The sequence below is a fragment of the Dipodomys ordii genome, unplaced genomic scaffold (genome assembly GCF_000151885.1).
Source record: "Dipodomys ordii isolate 6190 unplaced genomic scaffold, Dord_2.0 Scaffold125, whole genome shotgun sequence".
Lineage (NCBI taxonomy): Eukaryota > Metazoa > Chordata > Mammalia > Rodentia > Heteromyidae > Dipodomys > Dipodomys ordii.
Window position 1 is genome coordinate 3,599,834 of NW_012267341.1, and position 18,306 is coordinate 3,618,139.

The window sequence follows — 18,306 nt, forward strand, 5'->3', positions numbered from 1 at the left end:
TTCTGGCGCACACACACACACACACACACACACACACACACACACACACACACACACAACAAGTCATAATGAAATCCCCCTTGTACACTAAAATATGTGGATTTTTTTACAAAAAGGAAAAAAATATAGAAGTTCGTAGGGTTTATGAAACACTGCACCACTGTAGAAAGGAGAGTCTCCCTTCCGTGGACTATCCAAGCTGCCTCAACTGAGTCTCAAGGGAAGAAGTTTCTAGAAACATCTGGAATAAAGTCCAACACTTTCTCTCCAATCTAACTTCCCCCTGGAGGACAGAACCTGTGCCCCATTGTATGCCTTAAAGTACACTAAATTCAGTCACAAACTCACAATCTTTACTCCTCAGCCTTGGCCTAGACATCCTCACCTCAGAGATGCCACAGCCAATCACCCCTTGGCAGAAGACAGAATCAGGATTCATCCTTGACACAGCCTATAAATTCTATTTTCTTCACATTTCCCACATCTGTCCACTTTCCTCAATCTCTGTCTTCCCCATCATTATCATAAAGCTACCAGAATGTGGCCATCTCCTCCTAACAGGTAGCCCCTAGCTTTATCTTTATCCTTCCAGGTCATTCTCCATTCCACATCATCAAAGAACACCAAACTTAGTCATGTCATTCTTCTGCTAAAAGCCATCCACAGTGTATCAATTTCCTGTCACCAATTAAACAAAGGATCCTCAAGCCGAGGACTTAAATAACATAAATGTGTTTGCTCACCATCTTGCAGGCTGGAAGTCCAAGATCAAGATGCCAGCAGTAGCCTTGGTCTCTTATGAGGGCCTGGGCCTCTTCCCCATCTTCTGATGGTCTCAGGATGCTTTGGATTGTAGATGACATTCTCCTTGTGTCTTCACATGGTCATCTCTCTTGTACACCTCTACATCCACATTTTCCTTTGGAAGGGTACAAATTATGTTGAGTTACATTATACTTCATTATATTTCATTTTATCATCTACAAAGACACTACTTTCAAATTAAGGTCACATTCTGAGGTTCTTGGTTGTTAAAACATCATCAACGTCTTTTTAAGGAGACACTATTCAACCCTCCACCCATGATTTCCCACAGTCATTTGGGCCTTCTGCAGCCTAGCTCAATTCCCTCTCCTGCTTATTCTCTCTTCCTCTCTGGTCTCTTTCTTCCTCTAATGCATTGCACGGCTCCCAGTTTACTTAGCATATGTTTCCTTGGATTCAGAATCCTATGCTTCCTGTCTCCTAAGGAACCAAATGACTACATATCTTCCCTATCTCCATCCTAACCTTTCTGCCCTCAACCACAGGTCAAAGCAGTTTCCTGGGACATCTAAACCCCCACCTTGTTCTTTCTCCTACTTGGAACATCAACACCACTGCAGTGAACTCTTTCCCTCTGTCTTCTACAGTAGGACAGACACTACTAAGGATGGATACTAAGTCATTTCTGGTGTCTGTCTTCCCAGGGCTTCATGTGTGGCTTGAGTATGTGTTAACTGTCAACTTCTTGAGGAAAACAGAAGTCAAAGATGATGTCTTCCTTCACTATGGAGTCAGAACTGATTTTTTTAAAAAGCAGCATTAGAATCAGAGTCTTAGAATCCCAGTTCAACAATCTAACAGCTGTATGTCTAACCTACTGGACAGGTCATTGAACTTTCTTGAACACAGAATTCTTATTGAAAAAAAATGGGCCTAACTAGGTGCCGATAGCTCACACCTGTAATCCTAACTACTCAGGAAGCTGAGATCTGAGGATTGTGGTTCAAAGCCAGCCCAGGAAGGAAAGTCCATGAGACTCTTATCTCCAATAAACCAATAAACTCAGAAAACCAGAACTGGCGCTGTGGCTCAAGTGGTAGAGTGCTAACCTTGAGCTGAAGAGCTGAGGGACAGGGCCCAGGCCCAAAGGTTGATCCCCGCCACTGACAAAAAAGGGGGTGGGGAGCTAATAGCACCCTCCTTAGTCCCATAATACCCAGCTCAGCTGCCTACATACAGCAGGCTCTAAACAGAGGTTACATATCCTCTGCCTAGTACTTGACTAGGAGTCAGGACGCTGGCTGGGGGTTGCCTGTCCACTTTACATAAGCCATTCTCCTTCCCTCGAGGAGAGTTTTGCACTATACAGATGCATTAGAATCTATAAGGGCCCTGTTTAAGAATAGATTTCATCTTGATAAACCCATGCTAAGATAAAGATATCACTCCATAAAAAGATGCATCCAATCCAACTTAACCCACAAAGCATCATAGCTTAGCAACACAGTGCACTGTCGAATGTCACGTATTTTGGGTTGGTTGTCTGGGGGCTTTGGATTGCTATCTCTTCCCACCAATGGGAGAGGATCATACTTCCATACTGCTACCACAGAAAAAAATAGCAAATTCAAATTTGAAGTACGTACAATTTCTAGTGAAGGCATGTTGCTTTCATATTGTTGTAAGGTCAAAATGCTGCAGGTCAAATCATCAAAAATTCAGGGACTATCTCATTCACTAAACTGAAATAGTTATGTACACACATACAGCTCTATGTACAGAGAAGAAATATAGTGAAAGTCATACATACTACAGTCATGGGCATTTCAACATTATTTGACTTTTGTGTTAGTCAGGATTTTGTGACTGTGACAAAACACTTGACCTGAACAGCATGAGGATGTATTTTGGTCGTGGTTTCAGTCTATAGCCGCTAGCTCCACTGTTTCTTGGCCATGGTAAGACAGAGCATCATGATGAGCAGGGAAGAAAGGTGCAAAGTTGACCATTTTGTGACAGCCAAGAAAGAAGAGAGACAGAGACAGACAGAGACAGAGAGTGAGACAGAGAGATCAGATATCACTTTCAAAGGCCCACCCCAAGCCTCACCTTCCAAAGTTCCCACCACTTCCCAAGCCCCAGTAACAGAGAAAATAAATTATTAGACTAGATATTATTAGACTAGTAAAATAAAGCATCTTGACTCAGATATTTAAAAACAGTTGTCTGCCCCCTCACTTCAGTGGTGGTCCCTGGATCAGCAGTAGGAGAATCACTTGGGAGCCGTTGACAGTTGTGGTTCCTGTCAACCTCTTGAGTCTGGAAGCCTGGAGCAGTCTAACTCTGAGGAGCACTGTCCTGAGGGAGTCCCCAGTGGCACAGAGGCTAGGCAGGACACAGGACAGTCCTTCTATGTCCCGGAATCTGTAGCAGTCTTGGAATCTACCCACTGAATATCAGCGTCAGTAAGGATCTGTTTTGCTTAGGTTTCCGGGATTCTCAGCTCTGGTGTGGGGCAGGAAGAGGGGTGAGCGGGAAGGCTCACCCCAGCTAGGGGCAGCCAGAGGTCTGGCTTCTGCTTCTAATGGCTGCAAGCGTGGAGCAAGGGAGGCTCGGCTTTGAAAGGGCTCTTTCAGATCACAGCTGGGAGCACCTAGCAAATCGGTATAGTAACAACTGTCTAAATGGTGCGAGGGCCACAGAGCCTTCTCTAGGCAGCTGGCCAGGTTGTTACAACCTACTCCTGGCAATAGATGCTACAAAACCATGCCCCAGACCCCAAGAGCACCCTCATCAGGCCCCTGGAAAGAGTGACTGACCTACCCAATCTCATAGGCTGTATAGAGGAACCCAACCACCCATGCTAATGGTCATGGTACCTCTCCTCTCCTCCTCCTCCTTCTCCACTCTCTATCTTTCTCTTTCTGCTTTCTGTGAGCCAGAAAGAGCTAGAGACATGAACTGCTCATGTAGTTCCCATCCACTAATGCCTAGAGAATAAGGGCCCCCAGGCCAGTTGCTCAGCCCTCTGCCCTGTGGCCCAGGAGCCACCATATTATAATCAGTGCATACAAATGATCAGTGCAAACTTGACCATCTTCTTCCAGGACATTTCAGCTAGGCACTATCTTCCAGCCCTTCCTTGCTCTTAGATGTGGCATGTGATCAGCGGGAGCCAATGAGAGATGAGTAAAATGGGCTGTGTACCATTTCAGAGCCCAGGCTTTAAGAGCAGCTGTGCCTTCTCCACAATCCAGCTTGCTCTTTCTGCCAGCCAGATGCAGATGGCAACCACCTAAGAGTAATAATGGGGCCACAAAATGGAGAGAGCCAGGACTCTGAGTCACTGAGTAAAGAACAGTCAGGTCAGATTCACACATACAGAGTGCCAGATCAGCAGTTTCAGAAGGAACAACCTTGTGCTGGGAATCCCTGTTTTGGTATTGTGTTTGAACCAATTGTGCGTTCTGCGGTCTATTTGTTACTGCAGCCCTGGTTAACTAGCATGCACTGGCACTCAGGTCACACGGGCTCCAGCCGTCAGGAAGATAGCACCTGGAGGGGCCCCTTTTCAGTGGAGCAGGAATCTCCAACATTGATCACATCGTTCACTGATCACCACAGCTATCTGCATCCATGTAACACACATGTGGAAACTTAATCAGAAATGTGACAGCCTAAGGAGGTGGGGCCTTTAGGATGCGATGAAGGCACGAGGTTTTCACTCGTGGAGTTACTGGCATTTTTAAATGACTGACAAGCCAGGTGCTGGTGGCTCACACCTGTAATCCTAGCTACTCAGGAAATTGAGATCTGAAGATTACAGTTCAAAGTGGACCAGGGCAAGAAAGACTCATCTCCTGTTAACCATTAAAAACACCAGAAGTGGAGCTGTGGCTCAAGTGGTAGAGCGCCCTGAGTGTCTTCTGCCCACGCCCATGAAGTGGGTGCCTCTTCCTTTTTCACAAGTGAGTAAATGAAAGGTCACAGATCTTGTAAGGATGGAGGTGAGGCTCAAAGGTGGATGAGAACTCTTGCAGAGAGGGACAAGGGAGGCTCCCAGGTCCCTGAGATGGCAACTGAGAACTTAGAGGCCTCCTTCCACTTCCCTTCTTGACCTAGAACTCAAATACACCAGGCTGCAAGCCAGGGGACTGCCTGACCTTCGGGCAGGGTCAGCATTCTGGGTGGCCTTGTCTCTCTGTGGTGGCTCTGGAACAAAATGTATGTGGCATGAAGATACCCACCCCCACCCCCATGTACCCACTACCCCTGTATATTGCTAAGTACAGCCTGGTGGCTGGAGCACTGGACACCCCGGAGAGCAAGCTCTACACAAGAGGGCTCTGAGAGAACAGGGGTTAGCCCAGAGCAACAAGGAGTCAGTGCCAGCCTACCTCCACATTCCATTTCTCGATACTGCAGAGAAGCAACCAGCCTACCTCACCCTCTCAATCCCAAATTCCATTTGGGTGGCTGACCTCCACCTTGGGTAAAGCCTGGGAGCCTAGAGATGGAGGCTCACAGAGCTCAGGTCCCAAAGAAGGAAGGGCCAAGAGTGAGGGGCAGAGGAAGGGCAAGGTTGGGCTCTTTGAGCTCATCCTGTGAGCAGAGACCCTCAGCCACCACATGGCCCAGGCAGGAAAGGAAACAGGAGGCTTCTCAAAATAGACCAGGAGCCGTTCAGCTCTGCAGCATTTCCCAGCTCCCACCATCTGCCGGAAGAGAGGCAGGGGGAGGGGAGGGCCTGTGTGTGGATGGGCGCCCACTGTCTGTGGAGGCCTGAGCCAAGCAGGCTGCCCACCATTCACCCAGTACCTTCCCCTGCCTGATTTGCAGTCATCTCCTCTGAACTGTTACAGCATCATTGCAAGGCAAGGACCACGGGTATCACACAGATAAGTTCATGGAAGTTCAGAGAAGTCAAGTGGCTTGCCTAAGGCCACGCAGCTGGGGATGTAGTCAAACTGTATTGATAGGAGTTTAGTGCTAAGCCATCTATCCCCATACGCCTTGTGGCTTGGCAGCAAGACTGGCTGGCCTGTCACCTGGAGCCAGCATGGGTCTGCGGTCTTTGGAGTGCACTTAATCTTAGCAAAGCCCCCCCAAAGACACCAAGTCTGTGACTCACCATGGATGGCCAGTCATTAGTACCATCACCCCTGCTTGTGGCTGCCTGTGAGTGTCACAGTGAGAGGAAGTTTGGTGAGACGCGCTAGGGAAGCAGGGGTTGGACATTCTAGATGGGCCTCAAAGGGGTGGCCCTGGTTTGTGTTAGGTACAAACCCAGCCTCTGCCCCCCTCCCACCCTCTCCTGGACATCTACTGCAATCAACTGGGGACCTGCCACTATGACCCAGAATTCACACGGAGACCTGGAAATCCAGTCATCAGAACTGCCTTGAAGTCAGGGACGCTATCTGCCCGGGGATTCCTCTCTGTTAGGCCTGAGGCTGGGGTGCTGGAGGACCACATCTGAGGTAAGGAAGCCAGCCAGGACATCAGCCTGTGCTTCATGCAGTCATTCCACACATACAGTGTTGGTACCTGGAGACAAAACTGAAATTCAGCTCCTGGTCCCTAATCCAGGGCTCTTTCTGCACTCCCAGGCTTCTTCCTTCAACTGTCCCTGATGGCAACCTCATCTCTCAGTGGCGGATGGAGGACTTTATCACCCCGGCCTCAGGGGCCTTGGCTCCTGTGCTCTGCTGACAAGGTGGGTGGCATTCTGAACTGAGTTGAAGCCAGTCCTGGTCTTGAGCTCAGGACCTCGCCACTCAGTTTTTTTCTCTCATAGCTGGTTCTCTACCACTTGAGCTAAGCCTCATGTGTGGCTTTTTGCTGGTTATTTGGAGATATTTGTCTGCCTAGACTGGCTTTGAACCATAATGAGGAGAAGAGGAGCTGGGAGTCCTTCCTGTCTGTCCTCCTGCTCCTATCTGACTGCTGAAAACTTCAGAGCTCCAATACCCCTGCTGGAACTGAAAAAACACACTTGGCACCAGGTCTGGTGGATGTAGGCCACTCCAACCCCAGTGGTCTAATCAGAGGAAATGAAGGGCTTCAAGTCCTTCCTGAAATCCCACAGGCAGGAAGACAGGAAGGGGAGGAAAAGGGAAAGAGGTGAAAGGAGAAAAAGGAAGAAGAAAAGCCATGTACAATGCTTTGGATGAGGAAGAGAGGAGAAGAGAGAGGTAAGAACTGGGGTCTAGGGATGGCAGCCCTTGTGGGAAGGGGAGGCAGTGGAGTCTGTATCAACCATCTTCCCACTGGGCAAGTCAGAGCAAGAGGGGCCGGCATCCCAGATCCCACGGACCCTAACCGGAAGAGGTACATGAAGGCAGGGTTGACTGGGGCAGGCTTCTGGAAGGGGAATCACTGCAGAAACCACCAGGGGGAATGGGTTGCGACACCCTAGCTAGTTCAGGGACTAAGCACATAGGCCCCACAGCTCTTTCTCTGTGGGGTTCAGAGGCTGTGGGCCTCACTATGGGCTACTCACACAGGGCTTCCAGACACCACCTAATGGGGAAAAGGACCATGAAACCAGCAAAGACATGGCTGAACCCCCTGTACTATGATCCAAACCTAGAGAACAGGCCTCAGAGCCAAGGGAAAATCAAAAGGATTCCTGAAAATGGGGAGCCAACATGGAGCTCCCAAAGTTTGGCCTCATGGGCCTGCCCTAAACCGGGGCTTCCTGGAGCTCTGGACGTTTTCAGCAGTCAGATAGGAGCAGTAGGACAGACAGAAAGGACTCCCAGCTCCTCTTCTCCTCATCACGGTTCAAAGCCAGTCCAGGCAGACAAATATCTCCAAATAATCAGCAAAAAGCTATACCTGAGGCCTGGCTCAAGTGGTAGAGAACCAGCTATGAGGTCCTGAGCTCAAGACCCAGGACTGGCTTCATCTCCATTCAGTGTGAGATACTGGATAAGTTACCGAACCTCCATGAGACTTGGTTTCCTCTTCTCTAAAATGGAGATAAGACAGTAGAGTGAGAATTAGATGAAGTGTGTATGTAAAGCACGTGGCAGAGAATGTGACGTTTAGAGAATAGTAATTGTTGGGTGATTGCTATTTGTTTTTGTTACTGCTGTCATCTTTGTTACTGTCCACCTGCCTGAGCTTAGCGCTGGAACTATAACAGAGTCATAACATAGACCCCTTGTTTCAGAATTTCACAAATCTCTGAGGTAGGCCAAAGCCAAAGGGGAGTTGTTCATATTTTAGTATAAATTAGTTTTATAAGCAGAGAGGAGACTTCTCAGTGAAAGATACAAGTCTATGAGTAAGAAAGGCCTCTACACTATGAAGAAATTCTTGCTGAAATCAGGGTTTCAGAAGAATTCATCCATCCTGTTTGGTTTTGTTGGGAGGGGCTAAGAGGGTGACGATGCAGATCTGACTCTGGGGAGGAAAATCTGTTTCCACAAAGATTGTTTGAGATTCTGGAAACATCCTGCAGCAGACTGAGGGAGCCCCATCCATTTGAAGTTCCTGAAAGGCTGTCCCATCTGCCACAGACCCCTTGTTGTTCTCACCCCAGCCCAGCCTCAGCCCAGCTCCGGCCAGGATTCCACCCCACCTAGACCTTCAGCTCCAGCACCCTGTGTCTCTTGACCTTGTTCCCTGGGGAAGAGATTCAAGCTGACTTTGGAAAGTTGGCCAGATCTCCTGCTCCACGCTACCCTCCTCCTTCCACAAAACAGTTTCTGGGCCTGGCCTGGGTGACCTTCATATCCCAGGGAGGCAGGGCTTGGGAGCCCAAAGGAGGGGGAGCTGGGGACCTGGTGGACTGGGTGACCCAGATTCCACTTCCTGCCCTGCTTTCTTCCATTCCCATATACCAGCTGGGGCAGGCCACTGACCATAGGCCAAAGGGAAACCTTACACCATGGCCTCTGCTAGAAACAGCAGTGCCAGCCTCCCTGTCCCTGCCTGCTCCCCCCCTCCCCCAGAGCTCTGAGATGGGCACATCAAGCAGGCCCTGCCCACAAACACCTTCTCGTGGAGTCCAGAAATCAGCCAACCTAGTCTAGTCCCCACCACATTTCACACAAGCACAAACAGAGGCTCACAGACCCACCCCCTAAAAAAAACTACACAATGAATGACTGGAAGAAGTCATATTTGTGTTAGTCCCAGGTCTTTTGACTCTAGGTTCTGAGAAAGCCCAGCAGGTACTTGTGAAGTAGAAAAGTTACCCTTGTAGGCCAAGGTACTTTCAACATCCACTTGCTGGCCCCCACCAGTTGTGGAATTGTGGCCTGGTGGGGCTGTTGGTGGAATGTAGGCTGGGGGAAGACAAGGTGGGCAGTCAGAATGGATAGTGGGAAGCTGACAAGGCATTCTTTCCATAACAGAACAGAAAGGGTAGCAACAGTTGGGTTGTGATTCCTGCACAACTAGAAAGGAATTGCCCACCTGGTCAGAAGTTGGCGTCAGCCTGCCTGACCTTTGTATATCTGATTAATGCCTATTTTTTTTTTGTGTAACCAGCTTATATAAAACCCAGGGTCTCCCTTCCCTTGAGATCCGAACTTCCTTCTGGCACTAGCCATGTTCTCTCTAAAAAGTGGTCGTGGTTCCTGAGGGTTTGTGTCCCGACCCGCAGGACGTCAACGAGGGCAGTGAACCTAAGCGAGAAGGAATGAAGGGACAAGAGACACGAAGAATGACAGCAAGACAGGGATTCTGATCAAGCTGCAAATTTTTATTTTTCACACAGGGGTATTTATATGCTTGGAATAAGGAAGCTTTTTCATTGGCCGTGAAGGAAGCTTTTTCATTGGCCGTAGCAGCTGCAGGATGTTTGCTTAGGGCAGGGGGAAAGGGTGGTCGTTAGTTGCAGGATGTTTGCTTAGGGCAGGATGAGGGTCGGATTCTGTAAACTCAGCCTCAAGATCTTCCAGTGAGATAGTCAAGCCTATCATGTTGAGAGACTCAACTTTTGGCTCCCGACAGGTTTGCAATACCAAAATCCTTGCTGGTTGAGTGGATGGCTGTGTAGATGATGGAATAGAAGTCGGGCTGGATGTGTCCCCCACTAGGCGGTGACAGGGAAACCCAGTGTTCATTACACCAGCTTCCAGGAAAGGACTAGTCCCAGTCCTGTTGTGCCTATATGGTGGCTACAGTTGGTGTGCAGGCCAATCAGGGACTGATTTAGTAGTGTTCCAGAGTCATGCTTTCTCTGGAGTTTCTAAGGAGCTCCTGCTTTCTCCTCTAGTGATGGGGAGGTGATGGAATATTCCATGTCTTAGCTGACCTCTAGGAAATTCACACAGTGAACCCTACAGACAAGGTCCCAGGACCTGGGAGACAAATGAGCAAACAAAGGCATGTGTGATGACAAACGTGTGTGCCAGGTGACAGGAGCCAGCGTGCTTGACGTGCATTTGACAGAGGGACAGGATGGGTAGATTGGTGGGTGAGGTCTTCACTGTCTCTCTGAGGGCTCATTTAGGTGATATTTAGGCCAGAAAATGAGGAGGAATGACCCCCAGAGAAGCTCTAGCAAACAGATTTTTCAGGTGGCCAAAGGCAGCAGGTACAAAGGTCCTGAGGTGCGCAAACACAGGACACCATGGATGGCTACACTGTGAGTGAAGATGACAAAGCCCTCGGAGGAGTTTATAGGGCTGTCCAGAGCCAGTTGACACAAGAATTGTGACCAGAGTGTCAAACTGAGAATCTACTGCGGTTTAAACTCAGAATCTCTCACTTGCTAGGCTGGTACTCTACCACCAGAGCTATGCCTCCAGCCTAGCTTTTAGCTTTTTTGTTGGTTAATTGGAGACAAAAAAAAAATCTCACAGACTTTTCTCCCCCAGAGGGACTTGAACCACTATCCTCTAAACCCTAGCCTCCTGAATAGCTAGAATTATAGACATGAGCCACCAGCACTCAGCTTGGATCCTATTCTTAAAAAACCGTGGAGCCAGGGAAGATCCTAAGCAGGAGTACTGGTGGCTAATGTTATGGTTTTAAGATGACCTTTCACTCTGAGTGAAAGGGTGAACAGTGGTAGAATGGACAGAGATGCTGCCATCAGACCAGCCAGGAGGCCGGTGGCTGGAATGAGAGATGATGATATCATCCAACTGATAGCAGCAGTGTTGGTGATGATGACAGAAGAGCTCACAGGCGTGCGGGAGGGAGAAATCAGAATGGCTGCATGGCTGCCATTCACGAGGCTGGGCAGGACGGAATGAGCAGGCCCTGGGCCTTGCACAAGCTAAGTTCCATATGCTAGCAGTGTAGAAGGGGTCATGCTGAGCAGGCAGTTGGGGATTCTCAGCACAGGCAGTAATTGGGGACAATCACATTATTTGTGCTTCTGTGTTCCTGTTGGCCAAGGGCCTCCCCACCAGACATGTCCCCTGAGGGCAGGAACTGAATTTGCTCCGGATCCTTTTTTCAGCATGGGCATAGTGCTGCCCTGGGTCCTGGGGTGAGGACTTGAGGCCTATTTGTGAAGTAAACAACTGAACGGGCAGAGGCCGGAACAGCTCTATCTCCAACCGGCCATTATCCAGCCTGCCTGCTGCTCCCAAGGGAAAGTCACGCCATTGGCCTCAGCTTTCCCACCTCTCCAGCTGGTCTCCTCCACCCCCCACCAACTTCCTGCCAGGAAGTGCAGCTTCCCCCTTCACCACTACTGCCCTCCCTCCCATAAATCATTAGCTAGAATCACCTCTCCAGGGAGCAGCACTCCCTTTACAAGAGCACTTCCGCCTCCCATTATCTAGAAGGATCCTTGAAACCACCCAGGGTAGCAGCACACCTACACAGAACAGGCAGAGAAAGATGAAAGGTGCCAGGAAGCTGTTAGGGCAGCCCGGAAGGAATGCAGGAAATAAAGCTCCCGCTTCCCAAAGCAACCCAGGGGCACCTAAGAAGGCATCTGGCCTCATTTGTTGAAATTCCCACTAGCTGGGTGGCTTATGAACAACAGAAACTTATTCCTCATAGTTCTGGAAGTCTCAGGTCAAGTTGCCAGCCCATGTGGGGGTGTCTGGAGAGGGAGGGCCTGCTTTCTGGCTCACAGAGGGAGGAAATCTGGGGTCTTCCATTGCTTATCAAGGCAGCATTCCCACTCTTCAGAGCACCACGCTGGTGACTTAATCACCTCCCAAACGCTCCACCTACCTCCTAATTCCACCTCCTTGAAGGTGGTGTGGCCGCTGAGATTGGAGGTAAGGACCTTGATGGTGTGTGAATCTGGAGAGGCTGCGACCGAGTAGCCAGGGTGATGTCCCAGGCATTGTGACTTCTGACCAAAGGAGAGTACCAAACTGGATGGGGGAAGATGTCGCACACAGGGGCAGAAGGGGGTGAGGAGGTGAACCTCTGTGCTCAGCTCGCCCCACTTTGAATCTTCCCCTCCCCCCAGCCGTTTAGGTTCTACCATATTCCAGGCCCACCCCTCCCTAGAAACTCACACTAGTGCCAGAGGTCTCGCTGGAGGACATGGGAAACTTGCTGCATTGCTTTAGACAACTTCCAGGGCTTCCATTTCCCTCTCTGATACATGGGGAGTTGGAGGGAAGGTGGCAGATCCCTTCTAACCCAGGACAATTCTGCATCTGCCTTTCATGTGAAGGTCCTTGAGCTCCAACTCTGACCTGTCCCCAGAAAGTCTTGAAGACTGAAATGAAGTGTCTCCCACTCCACCCCACCCCACCACTACCCCCATCCAGAGCTACCACTCTGGTGACACTGAGCCAAGAGGCTTTCTGGGAGCTCCTGGCCATTTCCTAGCAGACACATGCCACCTGTTCTCTGCACACAGGCCCCATGTCCCCAAGCTTGGAGCAGTTTCCCTGTTAGGCAAGTCTGTAACAGGAAGGAGACTGGATCTAAATTTGCTTGGAAAACCAATTGTGCAACTTTGTCTACCAGGAGGAGGCACGTGGCCGACGGGAAAGGCTGTCTGAAGGAGCCAGAGCCTTCTGTGAAATGAATATCTTGGCAAGACCCACCAAGAAAAATGTCCTTTGGACGTCACTAACTTTCAGTCACTGCTGATTTCTTCAGAGCTGACTACTGTGTCCTGTCCTGGCATCCCTGGAGACTGAGCCATGCTGGTTGTTGACAAGTGCATGTGGGATTGCAGAACAAAGGGAACCCTCACCCAGACTTTCCATTGGTACCTTGAGATGGTTCGATGGTGGCCCAACCCCTGTGTTTCCTCCTCTCCCAAGGCCATCAAGGAACAACTGAACTCAAGCCTAATAAGAAAATAAAGGCAGGTGCTGGTGACTCATGCCTATAATCTCAGCTACTCAGGAGGTTGAGATCTGAGAACCACAGTTTGATGCCTGCCTGAGCAGAAAAGTCCATGAGACTCTTTTTTTTTTTTTTCCGGTCATGGGGCCTGAACTCTGGGCCTGGGCACTGTCCCTCAGCTCTTCAGCTCAAGGCTAGCGCTCTACCACTTGAGCCACAGCGCCACTTCCGGCTTTTTCTGTTTATGTGGTGCTGAGGAATCGAACCCAGGGCCTCATGCTTGCAAGGCATGCACTCTACCTCTGAGCTACTTTCCCAGCCCTCCATGAGACTCTTATCTCCAAGTAACCACCAGAGAACCAGAAGGAGAGTTGTGGCTCAAAGGGATCGAGCACAAAACTCAGAGACGGTGCTCAGGCCCTTAGTTCAAGCCCCATGATTTACAAAGAAAGAAAGAAAAAAAGAAAAAGTAAACGCAGAGAACAGGACAGAGGAATGGGGGAGGAAATTTTGATAGTGTAGCTATACATTTTTCTTATACCCTCAGGTGGTTTTGAAGATAATGTGATCTTTGAAACCTTGTTTGGGGTAAGTACATAGCAATGGTCTTTATGTATTAGCTACTCCATGCTAGAAACAGGGCAGGGTGCTTGAACTCAGGGCAGGGTGCTTGAACTCAGGGCCTGGACTCTGTCCCTTTAGCTTTTATGCTCAAAACAAGTACTACCACTTGAGCCACAGCACCACTTCCAGCTTTTGTGGTGGTTCATTGGAGATGAAGAGTTTCTAGACTTTCTTACTTGGGCTGGCTTTGAACCGAGATCCTCAGCCTCCTGAGTAGCTAGGATGACAGGTGTGAGCCACCAGCACCCAGCCAGGGCTGGATCTTATGTTATCTCCATCTTCTGGTGGCCCTGCAGAGAAGGTTTTCTTTAGCTGCATACGCAAAGAAACTGGGGCTCTGAGGGGGCCACATAATCACTTAGCAGGATGAGGAGCTGAACTCCAACTGGGGCCCGTCTGCTTCTCCTCTGTCCCTCCAGATCCCTTGTGGTTCTTCTGGAAAAGGATGGTTTAATGAGTGCCTTGTGAAAAATGACCCAGCCTCCTTCATCTGCTCAATGTGCCCTTAAAAAGTTACTAGTGTTTCCCCATGATCATTCCAAGAATGTTCCCTTGCTCCCCCTGCGCTCTTCTTCCCCTCCCCCACAAGCCTGGGAACCCATTCTGTTGCTTCCTCCTCTTGCTCAGGCCTCCAGAGGAGGCCTTCTCTGCCCTTCACCTCTGATAGAGCTTCCAGCCCCTGTCTCTCTCTCTTTCTCTCTCTCTCTCTCTCTCTCTCACACACACACACACACACACAAATGCCTGCCCTTCTCTTTGTAGCAAACACCCAAACACATTTGTGTGTTCACTATGAATGATGGCCTGTTTCTAGATCAGATGGTACATTAGAAGATTAGAAGCACATCCCTGCATCAAGTGAAGCAGGATAGGAGACACAGGGAAATTAATAAATATTAAAAGGACCAGAAGCAGACATTACAACCAGGAAGTAAAAACTGTGATACCAAAGCAACTAGCTCTCCTCCCACCATACCTACCTTGAGAGGTTAAGCTAAGGAACAGGAGACACAAAGATCTCCCCTCTCTTCCTCCTCCTTTGAGATGTTGAAGTGCTGTAAACTCAGCTGAGCATACAATAGAGTGCACCTGTCAGCTCAGAAACAGAAAGGAAAGCACAAACAGGAGGATTACAGTCCGGGCCTGCCAAGGCATAAAAATGAGAGAAGATATTTTGAAAATAATTAATGCAAAAAGTGGCTGATCCAGGGGTTCAAGTGACAAAAATGCCTGCTTAAGAAATGCAAGGTCCTTTGCCAGGCATTGGTGGCTCACACCTATAATCCTAGCTACTCAGGAGGTTGAGATCTGAGGATCTCAGTTCAAAGCCAGCTAAGACAGGAAACTTCCTGAGACTTTTATCTCCAATAAATCACCCAGAAAACCGGAAGTGGTGCTGTGGCTCAAGTGGTAGAGCGCTCTCCTTGAGCTGAAGAGCTGAGGGATAGTGCCCAGGACCAGAGTTCAAGCCCCATGACCGATAACAACAACAAAAAGAAGTGCAAGGTCCTGAGTTCAAACCCAAGGTCATCCCCCCACACACAAAAAAGTTGTAATTCTCTAAAAGGACAAGGAATTGGAAAGCATGCTTGGCAAAGGAAATTCCTAAAATCACGTATTGTGCCTGGGCTTGGGCAGGCCTCTCTCATCACCATGTTTTAGAATGTTAAACAGTACTCATCCACCCACAGCCAATATCTAATAAAAGTTTCAGCATATTCTCCCAGAAAGCCTAAAGGTCTGTGGCCATGGTCTTGTTTCCCTGGCAATCAGAAACCCAAAGATGAAGTCTGCTGGCCTCAAATATGATAGGAGAAAGCAGGGAGTAATGGGGAAAAAAGGAAGAAACATTTTCTGCTCCTTATGTGGGAAAAGGACTCAAAATGAGGCTCTTATCTGAGCCCCACTAATTTCTGAGCTGGGAGAATATTCTCTACACCTTTCACGGTATTCTGGATAACTAAGATAGGTGCAGTTTAGACTCTGAAACATGGAGGTAAGATCTACCCAAACCCATGGATAATAGGTGATTTTTAAAGACTTCCTCTTGCCTGGGTGCCTACAAATTGCCACATTACAAATGATGACCACGAAATGAAAACATGTTTGGGGGGAACATGTAAAGAAAGGGGGAAACAGGAACAGCGGAAGGAAGGGTAAGCAAATGTAGTTACTATATGCAATGTACATTATATAAAAAATGAGATATGTAACCTGAGGGTAGTGTTGGGAGGGGGAGAATGAAGGAAGGGATGATATTGACCAAGAAGCATTGTCCTCTTAACCTGACCTGTGAAATTGTAACTTCTTTGTAAAACTACTGAACAACAACAAAATAATATAATCTACAAGCCAGGCACTGGTGATTCATACCTGTAATCCTAGCTATTCAGGAGGCTGAGATCTGAGGATTGTGATTCAAAGCCAGCCTGGGCAGGAGAGTCAGTGAGACTCTTATCTCCAATTAACCACTAGAAAACTAGAAGTGGAACTGTGACTCAAAGTGGTAACTAGCCTTGAACAATAAAAGCTCAGGGACTGCAGGCAGGTCCTGAGTTCAAACCCCACAACCAATAACAACCAAAAAAAAAAAAACTTAACAAAAATACCCTATCTTTTTTACTCTAGTAAAAGAGTTTACAGGGTTGTTGTTTTTTTTAACATCTCAAAGGAGAAGCAGATACACATGGTGCCTTAGGAACATATGAGTATGTCAATAAGTAAAAGAAGTAATAGGGAAGGGAATCGATGGCTCACATTGATAATTCTAGCTATGCTGAAGGCTGAGATCGGAGGATTGCAATTCAAAGCTAGCCAGAAAAGTCTGTGGGATTCTTATCTCCAATTAACCAGCAAAAAAGCTGTCATGCAAGTGGTAGAACTCTAGCCTTCAGAGGAAAAGGCAGAGGAAAGCACCTAGAACCTGAGTTCAAGCCCCAGAACACACACACACACACACACACACACACACACACACACACACACACGGAAGAAAGAAGGAAAGAAAGAAAAGTAAAGAAATAGGACAGAGAAAGCACTTGAGACGAAGTCAGCCATCTTGCGCTGTCTTCCTCAGTCTTTTCTTCTGGTAGTCCTAGGCTTAAACTAAGGGCCTTGGTGCTGCCCCTGAGTTTTATGCTCAAGGCTGGCACTCTACCACTTTGAGCCACAACTCCACTTCCGGTTTTCTGGTGGTTAATTGGAGATAAGAGTCTCATGGACTTTTCTGCCTGGGGTGCCTTTGAACCACACAGATCATCAGATCTCTGCCTCCTGAGTAGCTAAAATTGCAGGCATGAGCCACCAGTCTCTGGCCTCCTCATTCTTTTGTCCTTATTCCCTCATTCTTTTGTAGTACCAGCCTCCATTTCTTGGTCAGGCAGGCAGGTTTTAGCTTATCAACTTATCCTGCCACAGGCAAGTTTTATAGGTTACAATTTCCTAACTGCTTTTCTTCTAACTCGGATCAGCTTCCATGCACAACCACAGGTCCTTGAGATCCACACAGGAGAAACACTTCAGATGTCTTATAAAAAGGTGAGTCTCACAAGGCAAAAAATTTAGCATAACAGGGTTAAAATAGTGAGAAACAAGAAACAAAAGAGAAACATTGTCTGCGCTTTTTGTCAGGAAATGGGAGTTCAAGACTCAACATGACACCTGTTATCTGCTGCCTTTATTTATTTATTTTTTGAGTTGGGGGGGATACACAGGGTCATGTGGTCATGTGATCAAACAACCTTCAACCATTAGACAAAGTTCTCAGTGGCCAACATGGGTACCATTTACTTATTATTCTAAAATACAGAGATGAATCTAAGCCTTCCTGGATAATAAGTGAGTTTTAGGGCTTCTTTTTTTCCCAGCTATGCTTCTCATTTTCTTCTCTTCCTATTCATGAAGAGTTTTTAGCTTTTTATCATTTCAAGGAGAAGGCTGATTGATAGATAGCCTTTCTATGTCTCCCATGCTTAGAACTTAACATCAGAAAGGAAGCATGGTGGGAAGAGAGTTTAAACTGCTTTTGTAGTTGTTTCCTGGTTCTAGTTTCTGAGTCTGGCTCCTTTGGTATTTGTGTAAAACAATATAATTTCGCTGTCACCTCATCTGTCTTCCCTGCCTCAGACTGACAGCAGAGAACATCCCACTTTTCAGCTCCATTGTAGGGAGAATGGTTTGAATGGAAGTAGGAAGAGAACAAGAGCCCATGAAGGTGCCCTAGGCAGGGAGAGGGAGCCCGAGACAAGGCTGGAGAAGGAGTGCCAGCTGGCCTCACTCACGATTTTGGCTGAGGCACGGGCACCAGGGCCATACCCTTCCCAGCGTGGGCAGCCTGCCAGGAAAGACATCTTGAGAAGAGGCCTGTGAGCAAAGGGTTTCCAGGACTTAGCTTGAGACCGCCTCTTGGGGCTTCCTAGTCAGACTTGTCAGAATGAGAGTGAAGAACGTCAACCTCCTTTCTACAGAAAACACGTAAGTGGTGAGTTAGAGGAAGGAGTTGGCTGAAACTGGTGTTAACAGAAAGTTTAGGGCAGCTAAGTTGACCTCGATCCTTGTGTCTGGCCATAAAAGCATTCAGGCAAGATATGAGCATAGGAAAGGTGATAGGAAAGGTAGTAGAAAAGAAATATGGCAGAGAAAGAGCAGGTGGCACAGACATGCCACAGGAAGACAGAGCATCAG

At 48.2% G+C, this 18,306-nt stretch overlaps 1 protein-coding gene across 1 annotated transcript in view; it reads right to left on the reverse strand.

Moving 5' to 3' along the window:
* The window catches only part of Accsl (1-aminocyclopropane-1-carboxylate synthase homolog (Arabidopsis)(non-functional)-like), a 60,888-nt gene extending 42,953 nt beyond the window's left edge, over window positions 1-17,935 (reverse strand). Inside the window, exons 1-3 of the mRNA XM_013029968.1 lie at window positions 17,904-17,935; window positions 11,920-12,065; window positions 8,973-9,062 (exon numbers count right to left, since the gene is read on the reverse strand). Coding sequence (XP_012885422.1) covers window positions 8,973-9,062; window positions 11,920-12,065; window positions 17,904-17,935 — 268 coding nt within the window. The remainder of the gene's footprint in view (window positions 1-8,972; window positions 9,063-11,919; window positions 12,066-17,903) is intronic.
* Between the last annotated feature and the right edge of the window lie 371 nt (window positions 17,936-18,306).